We start from the raw sequence: 22,202 nt of genomic DNA, 5'->3' as shown, positions 1-22,202 counted from the left end.
GGTTTTGGTGCAAGGAGTTTTAAAAGTTTTTTTTTTTTAAATAAACGATTTCATTTCATTTCAGGTGTTTAGCCGGTGTTCTGAAATTCTGCACAGATTATGTCATATTATAGTACATTTTATGAATTTTACATAAAATGAACAGTATACAAATTGGATATTATACCTTAAGAAAATATAGATGTTATAGGTAAGGTATATGATCAAGGATTGTGAACGTTATTAGTGTGAAATGAAACATTTTGTTTTATACGTCGCAATACGGACCCCACAATGCCACTTAGAGAATTCCATACTATATTCTTATTTTTTATACATACTGTCGTTCTTTCTTTCGTTCCAATATCTATCCAAATATTTCTGCCATACATACCTGTCTAAGTTTGCGTTTCCCTCACAGTCTTTTTAAAAAATTGCAGTGGATTGATTCTTTCATTTACATTGTATACAGTTCTTTCATTGCCGTGGAAGTTTGTTTCATTGCCGTGGGCCTTTGTTTCATTGCCGTGGACGATTGTTTCATTGCCGTGAACACATGTTTCATCGCCGTGGCACGAAATTTTTAATCACCCGTATCTCGTTAAGTTTTTAACTTATCTGCTACCCATTTAGTAAGAACACTAACATTAACAAAAACTTTAATAAAAGCGTTTTTCCAATATAAAAAACCTTAAGATAAAAAAGTCCACGGAAATGAAGATTTTTTAGGGCTTGTTGAAATCCACCCACCAGAGAAAACAGTACTCATCATTGTTTCGAATATTTAAGCATGCTTTTTTGTTCTTAATTAATTTAGGCAGAGCTATGTATTTGGACCCGCTTAGTGCTTCATATTTATTAATGTTTATATCAATGTGACAGTTGTTCAAAAATGACCAACCAGAATCCCTTTGCTGAAACGATTCCATTTTCTTAATCAAAATATTTTCAATTTCGGAGAAATATTTATTAAAATCGTAATTAAAATGAAGAGGAATATTTTGGGTAGCAAAAGATTTTATATCTTGATTATCATTACTCATCATTATAAAATTTGCATAAAATTCAAAGTTTACTTTGATACAAGTATGTTTTTGAAGTGATTGATCTAAAAGCGATTTTACTTTATTTTTTATGTTCATGAAAAATAAAGACGTAGAATAAAGCTCCTCACCCTCGGGCACAACTATTCTGTAAGTGACAATTCTACTTTGAAAAGCGGAATGAATTATATGTACACCATCATTTGTATCAATAACTAACTCGTTGGTCTTATGTAAATTACTTCGCAAATGTCCAATCCACTTTCTCTTTTCAACGTTTACTTTACATACTGTGCAATATGGCATTTTGTAATCTGTTGAATTAACTAACTAAAAATATAATCTAGCTAACAGGGACGTAACGAGAGGTTTGAGGTAAGAGGGTCTAGTACGGGTTTGTTAGAAACTATAAAAGTTTACGTTTTCTCGCATACAAAGTGACGGCTCTAGAGGAAACTATCATGCAACTTTTGTCAAATAATGTATGCAGATGACAGAAGAAAAAGTAAACTTTTATAGTTTTAAAAAATTGCAAATCCTGTACTAGACGTACAGTATAAGGTTAAAAATGCGAGTACTGAATCTAAAAGCAACTTTCATAGGAACTATCTACTTAAAAAATCGAACTAAAATAAGACCATTAGACCTTACCTTACCTTACCTTACCTTGCCTTACCTTTATAGTTATACCTTATACCTTTACCTACTCCTACTCTAATTTTACTTTTACCTTTACCAATTTAATAATTCAGCTATATTAAACAAAACAATAATAATAACGGGAATAACTAGGAAAAAATATATTTTATTAGATGTAGATTATTAAAAAGGTTATGCTTCTTTAAATTTAATTGTATCCGGGTTATAAAACGACGGCGTGCTGTCGCTGAAGAGGTTGCTCGCCTCCTTCACAAATCGATGCAGCAACTTCCACTGCGGCGACCCGTCTTCCACGTAGGTGTTGAGCCGCAGCAAGGCCTTGGTCCAGCGGGTGTCCTTCGGCGCGTCCTCAGCGTCACGCCGCGCGTAAACTTTCACCTCCACGTAAAAGTCGCCCGACGTGTTTGCTACACGTCGCTGGTTCCCGTTGGCCACGCGGTTTACGACGAAGGATGGCAGCGTCTTGTTCTGCGCCAACACTTCGTCCTCGTCGTTGCACAACCCGAAAATATCAATCGTGTGCAGTTTCTTCTTCTGCGCTCTGTGAAATAAAAAATATCAAGATTAATTTGGTAATCCACTAGATAAATAAATAAGGTTGTCTTACACGAAAAACAACACTATACACAGGTCTTTGCATCTATTACACATGGTGTATACACCATACATACTTGATGTCTAGATAGGTGAAGTAAACAATGCGACGCTGAACTGGCTAGGACACAAGTTTTAGATGATGCGAGCTTGCCCACCACCTACACCATTCCATCAACTTAGTTGCTCTAATTCATCAGAAATACAAAGTCAATACGTGTGAACAGTGAGCAACAACAATATTAATTTAATTAATATCCCACACACAGGCATCCGACCTCAAATTATGCAGACCCGCAGTAAGATGTCAGTCAGCTGCTATACTTACACAAAAATACTTAGATAGAGAAACAAAAACCAGACCCAAGACAAACACAAATGCTCATGTTCATCAAACACAAATGTTTGTCTGGACGGGATTCGAACCCTCGCCCTCGTGCTCCGTAAGCAGGTTCACTAACTGCATGGTATACAACACAACAACACTGTACTGAACTCTATTAATGTAAAGAGATTTAATTATTATAATTACCTTGGTGCGCTGCTTGAACTGGTCGATGCGGCGCTGGACTTCCTTTTGCTCGTCTGTTTCTTCTTTGCAGCAGCAACTGCAGCCTCGACGTGCGCGCCGACAACGGATTCGCACTCGGAGTCAGACCTGAAAAGCAAATGACAATTATATTAGATATGTAAAAAATATTGTCAGCGATGGAGAGCAGATGAACTGAAATGAGGTTTATTTAGAATATTACATTTTCTAATTACATTAAAATGTAGGAAACTGTTATAAAAATGGAAAGAGATAAATGAACATAGTAAAAAATACTTACTTACATTATTTTTATGAGAGAAGTCGGTATTCAATCAGACTTCAGCGGCAGAGCAGACGACGGTGGTCGACAGCGGCAGGCGGGGCAGCGAGGGCAACAGCAGGGCAGGGGGGGCGGCGGCAGGGCAGGCGGGCGGCGACAGGGCGGGCGGGGCGGCGAGCGGCGGCGATGACGGAAGGCAGCGGCGGAGCAGGGGTATCGGTACCACAAAGCTCAACTGAAGATTCTTGGAGTCACGAAAATAATGAACGATGACGGCCGCCACCCACTATTTTATACAATCAAAAACTAAAACGTATGCAAAAAAAATGTCGCGCGAAATTGAACTTAATTCAATTGTGGTTTTTGCCGCACGGGAGGGACGGCTTTTAATAATAATTGCTAACGAGCATGTTTCCATACCTAGGTATTTTCCATTTTACACGTGTGAACTCATTTTTTATTTAGTATCTAATATTTTTAGTACTTACACCCTCTGTAAATTTTATTTAACAAAGGTATACATTGTACATAAGTTCCAAATAACTCATTGGTACATGGCCCAGGCATCAAACTCGAACTCTATCGTGAGAAGCGGGTGCGTTATAGATTGAGCTACCAACCCTCTTATCATATGAATGCATTGGGTTTACATACATACATAATTATGGTCACGACTGTAAACCCCGAAGGGGTAGTTTATGTTTCTGCATTGAGTTTAAAACGCAGAAACTAATAAATAATAAATTAATTCTGATCATAGACTTAAATTTTTATTAAACTATTTTTTCACTAAAAAACACACACACACACACATCCCGTACAAGTCCACTGCTGAAAATTGGCATCCTCCAATACTGGAGGGTTTTTGTTATAATCTCCACGCTTGACAGGTGGGTACAAAAAACAGAAACATTAAGACCCGAGTGCAAATATCTGTGTTTAAACAAATATCTGCCCCGGCGGACGATCGAATCCGGGACCTTTGGTGGTAGTCAGAGTAATTTGACTTAGACCATGTTTCACAATGTCTGGTTAGTGCCTACCTGCCACTCTCTTTTATAATTTTTTTGACACTGACACCATCATCCCACAGATAGTCACTAACCAGACATTGTGAAACAGGCCCTTAGATAAATAAATATAAATAATAAAGACCTAGTTATTTCACGCAATACTTACCTACTTTTCTATGGTGGATGACCACTCATCATAGAAAATCTAGTTTTGTGGAAGTCAGATAGTTTTTATCCTTTCACTGACCTTATTACTAAACTTCGCCAAATAATTATGTATTTATTTTTTCTCATAGCTTCAGAAGGGCTAGCACAGGGCGCAATTTTAAGACCTGACATAAGTTTTGCATCGCGCTCACTCACATCGCGCAGCCTCAAGGGCGAGCGCGACGGAGAACTTTTGTCGCGTCTTAAATACTCCATACTAGTCCTTCTGATATGCGTTTTAGAATGGAACAAGGTACCGATTCATGAGAACTGAATACCAAAACGAAAGTCATGAAGGGGTTGAGAGAATATTGAAGATTAACCGAAACCAAAATCTCAAGTCTTTAGTGTTAAAATTAAAATTTCATACAAATCTATAGCTCAAATTAAACTGGGTGGTTATGTTAAGATTCAAATTACATTACTTTAGTTTTATAATTTTCTAAAACGATGGCAAGTCACTCAGTTACCTACTGGCGGCATTATGTGACATCCGATACCTGCGTTGATACTAGGTACCGACTTATGGGAAAGAAATCAAATACTTACACAATGAAAAAGTTCCACTGATAAAATGCCGACACCAAACGATCTATTTTTTTTATTTATAATATGTATCTATCTACAGGGTGTTGCAACAGGGTATACTAAGCCGAAACCTACGTGTGCCGCATGGCGCGGCGCGGCATGGCATACTTACCTACCCTTTTTGCAACACCCAGTATATTGACATTTTTCGGCACATCCAAAACCTGAGAACAAATACCTACTTATCTATGATTAAACAAATACGGAGACCGAACCCACGACCCTCAACACAACAGTCAGTTCCTAACCACTGTGCCATCCGACTTAATGTAATTATTTGTATTTTTAAGACGTTGTATTTTTTATGAATGTCGTTAAGAACACTTATTCATATGCATACAGATATACCTCAAACAACATAAGTATTAAAATTCACACTTAACATCCAACACCGAGATCAAACGCATTTTCGTTATAAACAAATATCTGCTCCTTCTGAGATTCTAGCCAAGAATTCTCAACACTCTGACCAACTAGATTCATGTGTAGAGTCAGTCATAGACTGTGTGTGTTGTGTACATACCTACTGAAATTCCATTGCGATTGTGAATTAAATAATATAATATATGTAGTGTGCATGTAATGCAGGTAGGTACTTATCTAAAAATAACTAATCCTCATAATCAAAACGTTGGAAAGTGTACCCCACTCTGTATTAATAGCTAAGCCGTGCTAGTTCGTGCTAAGTTAATTAAAAACGCATTGCGAAGTCTGTCACATTCCACATTTGCACCGTGTCGCCGCCGCCGTCTGATAATGAATTACCGGGAAGGCATGAAATAGCGAGCGACGACGACGCGCAAACTTTTTATGTTATCTTAAAAAATCTGGAACGCGTCTTGAATACATATATAATCGTAATAATAATCATAAGAAATACCATCTAATTCTAATATGAATATCGAATACGAATTATTGGGAAGGCTATCCCACTCGAGAGAGCACCAACAACGCGCGAAGCGCGGCTGTTGGTGCGATCGCAGAGTGGGATAGACTTCCCAATAATTCACTACTTATGTTAACAACCTAAGCCCCCTGAACAAGTTTCTGAGCCCTTAGCACGAACATTTCATCGTATCCGTATTTCATTACTACACGTTAACTTTGAACGTATTGAAATGGCGGCATAAGCCTTCGTCGTGTGCCGGTCGTTACAACTCTACGTCTCTTGCTGCGTGTAATAAATACTAGTTTAGTTTAGTAGGGTATCTACGTGGTCGTAGCATATTGGTAATGAATAAAAAATACGAAACCAAAAGAAATAAATGCTCTAACTTCCATTTTAAATAGTTGTCACTGAATAATTTGCAGTGAGAAAATCTTCGAGTAAACTCACGATACGATATGTCAAAATCAAATTCATGCTACCATTTCCTATACAAACCGCAAAATAATTCACGTTACCATACACGTTACTACACGACGAAAGTTCGTGCTAAGGGCTTGCTTATGTGAATGTAAAAAAATGATTTGTTTATACAAGGGTACATTTTGCGATAGGTGCATTTTGCGATGGGTGCGTTTTGCGATAGGTGCATTTTGCGACAGGTGCATTTTGAGAAAGGTGCATTATGCGACGTTATTTGCATAGGGTACATTTTGCGAATGGTACGTTTTGCGACTGAGCCCTTTGAAAACCTGTATCTAACCCAAGACAACGGGTTTCACCTCAGAACCAAATCATGATATGTGTTGTTACTCATTTGATATCTCTGACCAGCGACTTGAGTTCATGATTTTTTATACTTATCCTCTGTGAAGTGATGAAGTGTAGATTCTTACTTGACCGTTTTTCCATGGGTCCAACGTGTAGAGAACCCTCCATTGCGGGGGTGTATCCTCGTAGGGAGTACCAAATTTTCATTAGTTTTTCGATATCTCTTACGGTTTTCGAGATAAACAAGGAAATAATGTCAAGTTCTTTGATTTAAAAAAGAGACCAAAATATATCTTACTTACATGATTTTCTACTATCTTTGTTCTGTATATTCTGTTATTAAACCCATACGAAAAACCCCTTTGCAAAACCCTCTAAAGGGTTGTTTGTTATAAGGTTCACGAGAGATAAATTAAAAACTATATTCACACATAATATTACGTATGTATCAATTTATTCTCCCTTAGAAATACACAAACATACCAATTATTTACAACACAATTAATCACTTTTCTTTTTTTACATCCATCCATCTTTTTTACTTTCACTTAATTAATATTAGTAGATGAATACATATTTCTATTCAGAAAGTATAACGCCCGCGAACAAAGAAACAGTATAAAAATGGCCAACAAACTGATTCATGCTGTCACTCTTAATTTGGTGTAGGTCTGTGTCTATTCTTCTTTCTGCTCCCATTTAAAAAGTGCAGCCATATTTATAGTTTCTTTATTCACAAGAAAAGTACCTACATTTTGCGTTTGTTCATTTGATCATATAGACAGTCAGAATTTTTTAATGGAATAAATACACATGAACATTTTATAAAATTGTATCTTACTACACAGTATAATATGCAACAGACCTGAAATTCTTCGTACGGTAAAAGATTCGACATTTAAATATTAATACTTACTAAGTTAAATTTAATTCTCGCTTCAGAAACGGGCGCGCTATTTCGTCAAAGACTGAAACGTACATCGTAGTCGACAAAGGAACACAACAATATTCTACAGAATCTTAATCACTACTAAGTTTGAGATACGCTGTTTATTGTTAATACTAGCAACTTACAGTGGAGATATCAACAAAAGTCATATTAATTCATTGTCTAATTTCATGAAGTATTTAAAAGCACACTACATGATTATCGGTGTATATATGTGTTCGCAAAATGAGTAAAAGATCTCCATTGCAAGCCGCCCCCCACAACAAGACTAACTGTTAAAACCTCTTATACACAATCAGCTACTGAGATATCTGTACACCCTTGCGGTCGCTACACAGTTTTGTTATCGACGTCGATAAACTCGTTTAAAGCGCGTCCTACCAATCACACTGTATTTAGAAAGAATCGCGATATAGCGACGTTTATCTACGTCAATAGCGAACCCGTGTAGTGGCAGTTGGTTTAAGTGTTTCAATTGAGTTTACATGCTTGACCGATAGATGGCGCTTTTACAATACAGTTTACGAATTACAAAAGTATAGATCTACAGCAGCCGTCCCCTAGTCCCCTAGTTGTAGTTCCACGTGAGCTCCGTCCCGGACCGGATGTCGGACAGCGCGAAGAACAACCCACGTACAGACAGCTACTGAGATATCTTAGATAGCTGAGCACCGTAGCGCTGCTACACGGGCTAGTTGTCAACATAGATACCTAAATATCACTATATGGCGATTTGTCATAAATATCTACACAAGTTTGTTATCGACATAGATAAAAGCAATTTTATCGCGATTCGCCATAAATACGGCAAAGATATCTGAGCACTCTAGCAGCCGCTACACGGGTGTGTTATCGACGCCGTTACACGGGTTCGTTATAGACGTAGATAAACGTAACTGTATCGCGATTCACCATAAAAACGTAGCTGTAATATTGGTGGCTTTAAACGTGCTTATCTACGTCGATAGCGGCCGGTTTGAGTATTTTACTTGTAATTATAAATCTACAGCAGCCGTCCCCTACAGTTGGGTGCGCCACAGTAACAATACAGCGTCTTCCCGGGCACAGACCCTACATCATAATTATAGTTCCACGTGAGCTCCGTCCCGGACCGGATGTCGGATAGTGCAAAGAAGGCGACCCACGGGAAACGCGGGTCGTGGGTGTCGACAAATACGTTTTGCACGAAGACATTTGGTTGGCAGGAGTGCTGAGGGTGGGAAAGATTATTTTATTAGAACACAGAGACCATTGGGAAAGATATATTAACTACAAACATGAAATAAGTACACTAATGACAAAATTTAAGAAACACAAAGCTTGTTGATTCTGTAATCAATTCATCATGATATGGCTCATCAATGTAAAGTAATGGTTTCATATAATAGATTTAGATTATTATTATTATTATAAAAAAATTACTAAACCATAGTTGTTGCTAGGAATGCCGTCATATAAATGACCACTGATTTTAGTTCTTTTTTTATGAGCTGTCAGATAATCTGCCCAAAAGTGTTACATATACTTAATTAACAAACGTAGCATGGGACGGCCAGGGTTGTGGCGCTGTTAGGCCTACGTCCACTGTTGAGTGATGATAATAATTGGTGAACAAATAATGATTGCACACTCACATTAAGATATCTGCCGATGTTGCCCTGCACCTTCGCGTCCATGATGTAGCACGCCTCATCTTTGCCGAAATGCGCGCGAACAGACCTGAGGGTGGAATTTTATCAGTGATGTTCCTGTTGCAATGTGAATGTATCGGTCATACTATTGCTTTAGGGCAGAAAACAAGCAAAACGTAAAATTCTTAGTCCGGAAAATAACTTTATCAATTGGTTGGGTAAATCAGTTTTTTGTTATATATTCAAAAATGAGTCAGAAACGATTCATCTACAATGGATTGACCTATGAAATGTCAGATAATATGTATATTAAAATTGTACGTAGTTTGTGAGCTGTTGGGCGAAACGTAAAAATACTAACCTATGTTTCGATTTGAAGTCATTGCCACCCATGCCTGCTTGGGCAGCAAACCTTTGCGGTTCTCTCACTGTAAAAACATACAAAATTAAAATTGAATCTCACTATATTGCATTTGCACATTTTGTGGAACAATGTTGTCGATTCTGAAGGCACAAATTCTAATTTTAGAGCTGTCAAAACATTAATTTCTTTAAAATTCGACTCTATCAGGTTTACCGTAAATTTCATTTTTTGCTAGCAAAATGTATTGTTTAACAGCGTTAAAATTATAATTTCTGCCCTCACAATATACTCATGTAAATTATAATAATGTTATGACCACACCAACCTTCCTCATCATCACTGATAGTGATGCAGTCTCCTCCTTGCTTCTTCTTCTCCGCCGCGGGGGATCCCTCTTTCTCCTTCTTGTTCTTCTTGTCGCGCTTACGGAGACTCTTACTGGGAGAGAGAGAAAGATATAGGTATTAGGTATAGTGCCACAAACTTATCTGTTCCGGTGAGAACGAATTAAATTGGTCCATATCTCGTTACTCACTAATAAATTATATATTGATATAGATTAGATGGATTTATTTCAACCGCAAAGGTAAATTGCCATTACGGGAGAACTTAACATCCTAGAGAATGAAGAAATATTAGAAATTTACGTGAACTCTTACCGGAACAGATAAGTTTGTGGCACTGTATTGTGATTGTAAAGGGTTAGTGGAATGGATGACCTTCTAGAAATAGCTAGATTTGAAAGACTTTTGGGATGCAACCAACTTTTCATCATCTACCTAGTAAGTTTGTATTAGGCTTGTTTGTTTCTTGGTAGTGCCCAAGAACAACTCAAGATTCCCCAATATTATGCCGCCATTTTCAGTCATCTTTCGTAAACCGTAACACACTAAGAGTAGGAAACAGTATAAAATAGAATTAAAAGACTACAGTGACGAAAATATGGTTAAATTTGGAAATTATATATCATCCTTAAAATTTTCGGAAATTTATGACCATAGTGACCTAAACAAAGCTTTTCAGGAATTTCATGACACACTGAGTTTGTTTAATGAATTGTGTTTTCCAACAGTGCTTGTGACGGTAAACAAAAAATCAAGACTAAAGTGGATTTCGAAAGGATTGAAACAGTCTGGTAAGCGTAAAAGGGAATTGTATTTAAAACTAACTAAGAAAGGAGGAAAAAATAACTTAATCAAAGAACAATATACAAATTACACAAAATTACTTAAAAAATGCATTAATAAAGCGCAAAAATTATACAATGACAATATTATTAGGAATTCTAAAAATAAATGTAAAGCGACTTGGAATATTATAAATAATGTAAATAATGATCTACATTAAATTAAATCTATAAATGTAAATGGACATATAATCACTGATCCCAAATCTATAGCTACGAATTTTAATAATTATTATATTTTAGTCGTGGTTCGGGTTAAAATGATAATTCCCGATTATTCTTAAGTGTTTATTCTCGTTACACAACGATAAAACAGTTATTAAGCACAGAATGTTATGAAAATGTTCACAAACACTTGTTTTAATGTTAATTATCAAAATAAAGTTCGCACAGAAAATTTATACATGTTCGTGATACCGGTTAAAAATGCAGAAGGCAAAAAAAAAAAACTCACGTGATTAGGCGCAGCCAATCAGCGTTAAGATAAATGACTTTTTCTTGATTTCAAGTACTACTAGCGTCCTCTGTTGCAGTTACATGAAATTACTTACTATGATGACACTGACATTAGTGGTAACGTTTAGGGAGGTTGCCTCGAGTACTACGTATGGGCTGTCTCGCTACACACTCCCCCTCCAGTTCATGATGACGACCTCGATTATGGACTGGCATAGTTAAATCCTGAATTACAAGGTTTGGATTATTTGAAACTGAAACAGATTCTTCCCTGGGTTGTGTACGAGCTTTTGGAGGACGACCACGATTCCTTTTAGGGATAATAGGTGCTTGAGGTGTATTATCTCGGCTATGAAAGCGAGTCAGCTGTTTTATGTGGTATTTTCCTAAATTGTGAGTTGGATCTTCAACGTAAGATACCAGATAGGTGGTAGGACTCATTTTCTTTGAAATGATGTACGGTCCATCTCTTTTAGGGACAAACTTTGAGCTTACACCTTTAGCCGCATTACTAAGTACATGGGACTTTAAAAGTACTTTATCACCTACTCGAAATTCTTCAGGAGTTCGGCGCGATTGATCTGCGTACTCCTTCCTTTTATCTTGTTCACCTTCAACTTTGTCACGTATCGTGGTCAAAGAATCGATAAACTTTTTTAGATATGGAGTAATTTGAGGACTAAAGTTCTCTTTGTCTAGAATCGACTTCGGATCATTAATAACATCTAATGGTGAACGTAACTCTCTAGCAAATGTTAGGAATGCTGGAGTAACGCCTGTAGTTGTACAAACAGATGAGTTAAGAGCAAATCTGATGGTGGCAAGATAGCTTGGCCAAGATGAGTGATCGTTCCCTACAAGTTGAGACAAAAGGACCTTTAAGTCTCGATTTTTGCGTTCTGCCGGGTTTGCTTCTGGGTGATATAATGGTATTAAGTTCTGATCAACTTTTAATATTGACAAACATTGTTGCATGACGTTCGATACGAACTGAACTCCATTATCCGAAATCACGCGGCGAGGCAAACCATACCGCAGAAAATATTGTTCTACAAGTACTTTTGCACAATTTTCGGCTGTAGCATCTATTAATGGGAAGATCTCCGTCCACCGAGTGGCAGTATCTTCAATCAATAAGATCCACTTTTCGCCTTGACTACCCTCCGGTAGTGGGCCAAATAAATCTATGGCTAGGACTTCATTTCTTTGGTTTAAGACCGGAGTCTGCAGCAAACCTTGAGGTTTGTCATTGGAATATTTATACCGTTGGCACGAAGGACATGATTTCACGTAGTCAATTACTGTGCGGCGTATCCCAGGAAAGTAATACTTTTGAGCTATTCTTTGGCAAGTTCGATCCACACCTGGATGGCCGGCGAGAGGAGAATCGTGGCACTCACGTAAGATCTCCGTTCTCATATTAGTTGGTGCTACTAATTGAGGTTCTTCGCAATCGGCGTCAGGGTGGTAACGGTACAGAATACCACGCTCTAAAACGTAACCACGTTCAGACCAACGACGAATATTTATTTCATCTCCCTCTTCTAATTCGGTAATAATCTTTTTTACTTCCGGGTCGTCTAACTGTCGTTGGCGAAGATCTGCGACATTCCTTGAAGGAAGATCTACAATAACCGAGCAAACACCGCAAGAGTCTTTAGTGTCATCCGTACAGTTTGGGCGACTGAGAGTGTCTGCAACAACATTCGCACGGCCAGGGGTATATTCAAACTGAAGGTCATAAGCTTGAAGTTTGAGAGCCCAACGCACTAGGCGTCCTGACGGCGACTTAAGTGTTAGCAACCACTTTAACGGTTGGTGATCACTAATGACAACTACCGGATGACCGTCAATATAACCACGAAAACGTTCCACAGCCCAGATTACAGCTAGAGCTTCTCGCTCTGTAGTTGTGTAGTTCTTTTCAGCGGGTGTAAGGAGACGACTGGCATATTCGATAGGTCTTTCTTCATTTTTGTTTTCTCCTTGCAACAAGACAGCTCCTAGGGCGTAGTTGCTAGCGTCCGTTCTTAATACAAAGGGCTTTGAATAATCTGCCTGTATAAGAATGGGCGAGGAGATCAAGTACGTTTTGAGATTATCAAACGCTTGAGTTTGTTCTGGTCCCCAGGTCCACGGTTGATTTTTCTTCGTGAGTCTGGTGAGAGGTTCTGCTACTTGCGAGAAACCTTGAATAAATTTGCGAAACCAAGAACATGTTTGCAAAAAGGACCGAAGATGTTTCAACGAGGTAGGCGGCTTAATGTCGACGATGGCTTGAACTTTGTCCATGTCTAGGGAAATACCGTCTTGTGTGATGACATGACCAAGGTATTTTATCTCTTCTCTAGCAAAAACACATTTTTCGCGATTGGCTCGAAGATTGAAAAGTCTCAGACGTTCAAAAATGGCACGGAGGTCTTCTACGTGTTGCTCAAAAGTCTCCGAAATTACCAGCAAATCGTCCAAGTAAGCCAGTACCGTAGCATCCTTGAGAGTTGATCCTGAGCGAAATCTATCGATGAGACGCATGAATGTAGCCGGCGCATTTTTTAAGCCAAATGGCATGCGTTTAAATCTGAAGGTACCGAACGGTGAAACGAAAGCTGTTTTGTCACGATCAGCCTCCTTGACTGACACTTGCCAATAACCAGAGCGCATATCTAGCGTACTCATGACGCAATTACGCTTTGTAGATTGCAAAAGTTCGTCAATAAGGGGCATCGGGTACGTATCCGATTCCGTGACTGCGTTTAATTTTCGAAAATCGACGCAAAAACGTAAACCGCCGTTCCGTTTTGGTACTAGTAGTGCTGGTGCTGCCCATGCTGACTCACAGTCCTCTATTATATCTCCAGCTAACATCTTGTCAATCTCCTCTTGCATGGTTTGACGACGAGCAGGAGTAAGACGGTACGGTGGGACAGCTATGGGTGCATGGTCGCCTGTGTTGATTGCGTGCTCTGCGAAACCCGTTGGTGCACCATTTTCAGCAAACACATCCTCGTAGGTTGTTAACAGCTGTGAAAGTAATGAACGCTTATCATCACTAAGACCACAACCTTCATCTTCTCTCAGAAGATCCAATGAAGCGTAGGTAGGCCGACGAGTGACAGGTTCAAATGACAGTTGAAATTTTCTACATTTATCGTCAGAAAAATACCACATAGAACTACCGAAGTCGAACACGAGATTTGCTTTTTTAAGAAAATCTATTCCCAGTAAGGACTCGTTGTCGGAGGCGTCGGGAAAAATAAGGAATTCCACTGAAAATTTCCTATTTACGAGTGTGACCTCTAAGTCAGTAGTGAGCAAGTCCATAACCTTGGTTTCACCATCAGCGAGTTTAACACTACGCGACACACGACGCAGCGGATGTCCTTTTGACCGAAGGAGAGTATGTAGTGAGTGTCCCGCAATACAGCCTTTAGCTGCAGAATCTACTAAAGCAGTACCCTTCATACCTAGCACTTCAATATTTAATAAGGGCCTCCTAACAAAATTTTCTTTAACATTATCAGTATCGTTTGAAAATGAATTATATACTTCTCTATTATTAGAAGTAGGCGACGTCGTCCCCTTAACACAATTTTCGTCGACATTATTATTTAAGTTCGAAAATGAAGTTTTTTTTTCTTGATTTCCGAAAGTGGATGACGTCTCCCCCTTAACAAAAAGATTAGACATATTTCTATCACAGTTATAGTTACTACAGTTATAGTTAGCAGAATCGGACAAATAACCATCATAGACACTCGAACCTATTGGGCTTTCATCGCAAGACTCACTTTCACTGATAACACAGCCTTTACTATCACTGCAAGTATTGACAGAATAGAATAATGCACTTTTCTGTTGAAGTTTACTACATTGGTCTCTCATATGGTCTCTGCTTTTGCAATAAACACAAAATAGTTTACCTTTGTCACTCGTAACACGTAAAGACGTCGCGCCTGCGCCAGCGGCCAAGGCCGGCGCGGCGGCGACGTTACCTGTAGGGGCGCGTCCAGCGGAGCCTCCACTCGGCGCATCGCCGGCGGGAGCATGGCGCGCGAAGCCGGAGAGCGGGGCGGCGGCGCGGACAGGGCCCGGGAATGGCGCGAGCGGCTGCGCCGGTGCCGGCGGCTGCGCGGGGGGGCGCGGCCGTGCACTAGGCCAGCGAGCCTCGCCAACAGACGGATCACCGGCGGGATGAAGAGCCTCGTAGCGACGCGGAGCCTCGTGAGCGCGCCGGGCGGCGGGCGCGGGCGGCGACGGGCGCGTGAGCTGGTCTTCTTCGCGAGCTGCATCTTCTACTTCTCGGGCTGCAGTCAGGAGATCTCGGAACGAACAGACAGCATCTCTTTTTATTCGTTTTCGGATTCGTCTGTGTAGTAGTCCATATATCATATCGAGTTGTACCTTTTCAGTCAGTTCATTCTCTGGCAGAAGAGCAAGCAGCGATCGCGCCTTGGCGACAAACAGATCAGTCCGTTCGTGTTCTCCTTGATCAGAACTGAATAACTGTCGATAAATTCTATAAGGTGGCTTGTGTTCTCCGTAGGCTGAACGAAGTAAGGTGAGGGTATCATCCCATGATTTAACTTCGGACTTGATACTTCGCCACCAAGTAGCTGCTGAGCCGGTCAGAAGTAAGGACATGCCTCTTATGCTGTTTTCATCAGAGACATTGGTACACTCTTTGTATGCTGTTATTTGATCGACGAATACCTCCACTGGTCCCTCACCGTCAAATCGTGCAGTACAACCGGCGAACGTTCCCGCGCCAGCGCTCATGGCTGCGGAAAAGTTGTGCGGCGTAGGCGTCGATGAAGAAGGCGGGAATTGGCGGTCCATAACTCTGTCGATTAATCGCTCGAACGCTTCGGTTTGCGATTTTTGCATAGCGGCCATCATGGCCGTTACCTCGTCCGAGGAAAACGTAGCTTCTGTGAGTTCTTCGTTAGGCGGCTGAGGGCTTCTTCTGGTGCGCGGCATCTTGATAGGTTATAATATAAAAGCGTCGACGGCGGGTGCACTGACGTAAAATCTAAGATTTTCGTAAAGTCCACAAAGCCAGCACTTCAGTATTCTATAAGATAAGCCGGAAATAACAAAGTTTACGTATGTAACACATGAAATTAACACTTATGCCGGAAAAATTTATAATTTTTCACTACGTTGGGGCGCCATATTTAGTCGTGGTTCGGGTTAAAATGATAATTCCCGATTATTCTTAAGTGTTTATTCTCGTTACACAACGATAAAACAGTTATTAAGCACAGAATGTTATGAAAATGTTCACAAACACTTGTTTTAATGTTAATTATCAAAATAAAGTTCGCACAGAAAATTTATACATGTTCGTGATACCGGTTAAAAATGCAGAAGGCAAAAAAAAAAAACTCACGTGATTAGGCGCAGCCAATCAGCGTTAAGATAAATGACTTTTTCTTGATTTCAAGTACTACTAGCGTCCTCTGTTGCAGTTACATGAAATTACTTACTATGATGACACTGACATTAGTGGTAACGTTTAGGGAGGTTGCCTCGAGTACTACGTATGGGCTGTCTCGCTACAATATCAATTTGACCAACAATGCTAATACCAATAATACAAATCATACAGTTAATTTTTAAAAAAATAATGAAGTACAAAATTCCATATTTTTATCACCAACAGACGAAATTGAAGTGTACAAAATAATAATGTCATTAAAAAATAGTAACTGTGTAGGCTTCGATGCCATTAGTACAAAAGTAATCAAGTACTGTGCAAGGCACCTCGCTCAGCCAATTGCCTATTTGATTAATTTATCATTTGAACAGGGTAAATTCCCTGACAGACTCAAATTCTCGAATGTTAGACCATTTTTCAAAAAAGACGATGAACAAAATATGGGTAATTATAGACCAGTGACAAAAATACCTATCATATCAAAATTTTTTGAAAAAGTTATGCATGATAGGATTACTAGATTTACAGAAAAAAAAATATAATCAAAAACGAACAATACGGTTTTAGGAAACGTCGATCTACAACATTAGCAGGGTTTGAACTAATTCGTAAAGTAACTGATAACATGGATGGTGGAAAACAAACAGCAGCACTATTCCTAGACATGAGCAAAGCATTTGATTTTGTTAATCATTCAATACTACTAACAAAATTAGAGAAATACGGAATCAGGGGAAAGGCATTTGAATGGGTAAACTCTTATCTTAAAAACCGAACACAATGCACGGAAATTGACCGTATTATTAATGGTAAAAAAGAGACTTTTATGTCTGAGTTTAAAACAAACGCTTGCGGAGTCCCACAAGGTAGTGTTCTGGGACCGCTTCTATTTATATTATATATTAATGATTTACCGGAAGCTACTAAAAATGAATGCATCATGTTTGCGGATGATACTACAATAATGGTTAAAAATAACAATAAAGATACATTTAACTTAGAAATTAATGACACATTGAATACTATTATTAAATGGCTAGAAGATAATAATCTAAATATCAATTTGACTAAGACCAAAATAATGCAATTTTCGACATATAGATCTAATACAATTACACTTGACATAAATTATAATAATAACAATATTGAAGTAGTTAATGACATAAAATTTCTGGGTTTTATTATTGATAAAAATTGTAACTGGAAACATCACGTGCTTAGTGTCTGAACGAATTAATAAATTTATATTTGCCCTAAGAAAACTACGTAGTACCTCATCATTAGAGACTGCACTAGCTGCTTACCATGGATATGTCGCATCCGTCCTGAACTACGGCTTAATACTATGGGGAAACTCAACTGATGCAAATAAAGCATTTGTAGCACAAAAAAAATGAAAAAAAAACGGCAGTCTTGCAAAAAGTTATTTAAAAAACTAAAAATACTCACATTAGCAGATATGTACATAAAACAAATGGCAATATTTGTGCGCGAAAATAAATACTACTTCCCTACACATGGTGAATCAATGAGTAGACAAACAAGACACAAAAATAGATTGTGCTTGCCACATAATAAATTAAAAATTTACAAAAATAATTGCTTTTGCATGGCATTTAGTATTTATAATAAATTACCAAATGATCTCAGGAATGATACAATGACAGACTATACCTTCAAAAGGAGAATAACAAAATGGCTATTAGAAAAAAACTATTACTCAATAAATGAATACTTAAACGAAAGGAGTTTTTAGATTGTTATTTTATTCTGTGCGCTGATAAATATGTATTGTACAGATATATATATCTTTTTTTAAATATTGTAGGCCGTTTGTATTATTATTTTTTGTATGTTTGCATGTCAAAAACTTGACAGGAAGTGCTGGACGAATTATGAAACTTAAGATCTTATTGTATTATTACCACTTTTACGCAAATAAATGATTTTTTTTTTACTTTTTTTTTTCGGTCATCTTTCATGAACCCTAACTTACATCTCTATCTTTCGTGAACCCTAGCACACTAACTTTCGGTCATCTCTCGAGAAAACTAGCACACTAACTTTCGGTCATCTCTCAAAAATCATACTATACTAAATTCGGCCATCTTCCGTGCCCCTCCCTATACTCACTTGAACAGCAGCGGCCCCCTTGGCTGCGGGATGTCGTACGCGGGCCGGAAGTCGTCGTCCTGCTCGTCGTTCTTCTCCCGTCTCTCCTCCGAGTCCGATTCGGTCGATTCGTCTTCTTCGCTGTCTTCGTTTGCGTTCTGGGATATGGAGGAATATGATTATACAGGGTGATTGGAAGGGCGATGTAAGTCGCTGCATTCCTTTAAATTTATTATAGAGAAAGGCATTTCCAGGCAATTCAACCCTATAATTCCTTATCCCAACTTTTTTTCATTTCTGAGATACATCAGATTTAAAAAAAAAGCTTTTAATCAACCTATACAAAAATATGCTCGAGAAGTTTCTTTCACCATTTACGAAAATACGTTAAAACTGTACTTTAAAACAAAATATTTGACTTTTCTGATGATTATCATTATCAGTGACCGTATAGGATCAAACGTTTAGCGCTAGTGTGTCCTTCATATATCTCTATTGCAAACTGTACCTTGTCCAACTCCTTGTCCTTATCTGGAACATCTTCTTCATATCCTTCTTTCATCTGTTCCACCACCTCGATGTAGTCCAGCTCCGCTAGATACTCGTCGCCCTCGTTTAGACCGTCCTGGTGACAAATTAACATCATCTTAGAAAGACGCACAAATATAAACATGAGTGTACAAAGGGGGACTAAATGCTATTATAAGCATTTTCTACTAATCAACCCAGTATTCAAGAAGCATACAATATACCTTGACCACATGACTTATTTTAATTTGCTAGGTTTTGAAATATGCTACGAACTTTTGAAATATAGAAAATAAAATAGTCGAAATCTCACAGCTGTCTATCAAAACCAAATCACTAAAGGATTATTTTGGTATTCATACTTATGTGGTTTGGTAAGAAATAAGAACTTTGCCAATGTGGTATCTTTCAGGTTACTCAGGTTCAGTATACCTGGCACTGGGTGCAAGACGCGCATGTCAAGACGTGACAAAAAAATTGCGTTGCGCTCACTTACATCGCGCGTCTTTGACAGCGAGTGCGACGTAAAACCTTTGACACATCTTTACGTACGCGTCTTGCGCCCCGTGCTATGTATGCTCAACCTGTGTAACATGAAAGATACCTAGCCTTTAGGTTACATACCAAATTGGCCGTAGCGTCGGTGAGTAGATTGCCTGCATACACACACAGGAAGGCTCCTTTAGGCACGTCATTTAGAGCGCGGATGCCCCATCCCCGGTTTTGGGTTTTGAATACCTGCGGATAAGTACAATATTGTGAAATGTGTGTGTGAAATTAGCATTTTTGATAGAATTATAACTAGGCGACCGCCTGCTTGTCCGGTCTCTCTTATTTACACAAACATTAACAAAACAAGATATATATAGATATTTCCCCAAAAATATACTAACTTGTAACTTCAACTGTAGCGGATGCTGCGCCACTCGGTTGAGACAGGTGTGTTTGCACTTACATCTGAAAAGAAAAACGCACGCTATGTAAATTATATGAAAATTCTTCAGAAACCATCGCAATCTGTACGTCTAATGCTGAGAGATAGAGTCCTAAATTACCGACAATGTACTTACCTATTCACGAACGAATGAACACAGAGCCCGAATGCTCTCTGCGTATCAATGACGCCATATTTAGATGAACAGCGAACGTCGCTCGGTCCTATTTCACCCGAACTTCTACGTATGTAAATTGAATTGTAAATGTATGTGCTTTCTTATTTATTTAAACATTTTATTGTATGTATATGTCGCAGGCATCTGGTTTAATCTCCTGTTTGATTCAACCACTAGCCCGTTCATTGGATGGCGCTATTCAGTTGTATGACTAAAGGACAACTCGTCAAGTCGTTGATTGTAACGTTCGACGTCTTGACTGAACGTCATTCAGCGGAGTCGTTGAATGGGATATAGTATAGCAACTTTGTAGTGTCTGGTTAGGGTGAACATGACCAGACAAGAGTCAACAAAAAGACTATGTTACAAAGCTCTTATCTCACAAATTAACTAAACAATAACAATAAACTTCATATTGTTGTTTATAATTATCCAGTTACGCCACAATTTTTTCTTTGAAACTATCCGCCCGTGGCGTAATAATAGGTAAATCCATGTTGTCACACTATTTTAACACAAATAACGCACTTTAAAGCTAATTTATTTGCAAAAAACTTACAATATAGGTGCTTTTTGTGTCAGCTGTTAGCTGTTAGACGCCATATTTGTTTTGTTCACCACCTGACTGATTTTAAGTCAGCTAACTAGTTGGACGTTTTGTGACGCTTGTGCAATCAACGTTCGGCCTAGTCATACAACTAAGCAGCGTCATCCAATGAACGGGCTAGCGGTTCAATCAAACAGGTGATTAAACCAGATGCCTGCGACATATACACAAATTACAAGTACAAGTTACAAGTTAAAAACAATACAATTACAATATATATACAAAGGCGGACTTATCTTATTTTCTTTTACCTGGAATTACACTCATAGATCCCCGATGGCACCGGATCCAGCAATCGTCTGTACACGTATCCCGCGTCATCGTCCATGCCGATAGTCTTAGCGCCATCTAGCGTCAGCTTCCAGCACGCGCACTTGCTCTTGTCCTGTGGGGAGAATTTATGTTTGCAGGTTTTACATTCGTTGCTGCGGTTGTTTACAACAGTTTTGAGGAGGAAATATATTTGGATCCGGTTGGATTGTATTTAATACGGGTGCTCCGTGTTGTACAAACAGAACAACACAGACTAACAATACACTATGTGTGACGTTGTTTATCGTTTTTCACACACATTTCACATTCATACCTTTTTTGCCTAGAATACACAGATAATCGTTCTTTTGTAATATTCCACGCAAACTCACACCTGCACATTTCACACTCACCTTTTTGCTAATAATTTATAAAGGTGCGATAACAACATAATTATGACTGTTATATAGAATACACTGGTAACAAAGGTGTCATTACAATAATTTCGACATACAACATCACTCTTTCCTCACACTCCACGCAAATCCACTCCCACACGTTTCACACTAACCTGGCAATCATCGGTACAATCGCAGCCGCACAGGAACTCGGGGTCCAGGTTCAGCGGCACCCCAGCCGTCGGCGTGCGCTCCGTGTTGTACGAACAGAACTCCGGGAGAGAGTTGTCGTAGTAGTTCACACACGGGACGGGCACGTTTTCTTTGCCGTGAGAGAGGTCCTGTGGATTTAGTTGAGCGTGTTTTACAGTTGTGTTGATTTTGGGTAGTAGGAGTTTTAGAGGGACTCTGGTGGGAATGTGATGTTTTTGGTGGCCAGTAAGTGGTTTAAAACTTGCAATGGAGTAAGATTCAATTTTATAATTTATGGGGTTGTACGAACAGAACTCCGGCAGAGAGTTGTCGTAGTAGTTCACACACGGGACTGGAACGTTTTCCTTGCCGTGTGAGAGGTCCTGTGGAGTTAGGAGAGCGTGGTTTACAGTTGTGTTGGTTTT

General features: G+C 38.9%; 2 protein-coding genes across 2 annotated transcripts in view; both read right to left on the bottom strand.

Moving 5' to 3' along the window:
- Positions 1 to 1,630: 1,630 nt before the first annotated feature.
- On the bottom strand, positions 1,631 to 3,686 carry LOC125491061. Its single transcript, XM_048632018.1, has 3 exons — positions 3,111 to 3,686; positions 2,809 to 2,934; positions 1,631 to 2,223 (listed from the first exon to the last, which is right to left on the bottom strand). Coding segments are annotated over exons 1-3 (498 nt in total). The 5' UTR covers positions 3,113 to 3,686; the 3' UTR covers positions 1,631 to 1,853.
- Positions 3,687 to 8,505: 4,819 nt separating this feature from the next.
- LOC105392435 overlaps positions 8,506 to 22,202 on the bottom strand; it is a 34,052-nt gene continuing 20,355 nt past the window's right edge. The window contains exons 26-35 of the mRNA XM_048632011.1: positions 21,759 to 21,926; positions 21,187 to 21,320; positions 20,110 to 20,173; positions 19,841 to 19,954; positions 19,197 to 19,313; positions 18,710 to 18,846; positions 9,823 to 9,935; positions 9,495 to 9,561; positions 9,137 to 9,221; positions 8,506 to 8,712 (exon numbers count right to left, since the gene is read on the bottom strand). Coding sequence (XP_048487968.1) covers positions 8,506 to 8,712; positions 9,137 to 9,221; positions 9,495 to 9,561; positions 9,823 to 9,935; positions 18,710 to 18,846; positions 19,197 to 19,313; positions 19,841 to 19,954; positions 20,110 to 20,173; positions 21,187 to 21,320; positions 21,759 to 21,926 — 1,206 coding nt within the window. The remainder of the gene's footprint in view (positions 8,713 to 9,136; positions 9,222 to 9,494; positions 9,562 to 9,822; positions 9,936 to 18,709; positions 18,847 to 19,196; positions 19,314 to 19,840; positions 19,955 to 20,109; positions 20,174 to 21,186; positions 21,321 to 21,758; positions 21,927 to 22,202) is intronic.

Source organism: Plutella xylostella, chromosome 30 (genome assembly GCF_932276165.1).
Source record: "Plutella xylostella chromosome 30, ilPluXylo3.1, whole genome shotgun sequence".
NCBI classification, from domain to species: domain Eukaryota; kingdom Metazoa; phylum Arthropoda; class Insecta; order Lepidoptera; family Plutellidae; genus Plutella; species Plutella xylostella.
This window is presented reverse-complemented; position numbering and strand designations above follow the sequence as displayed.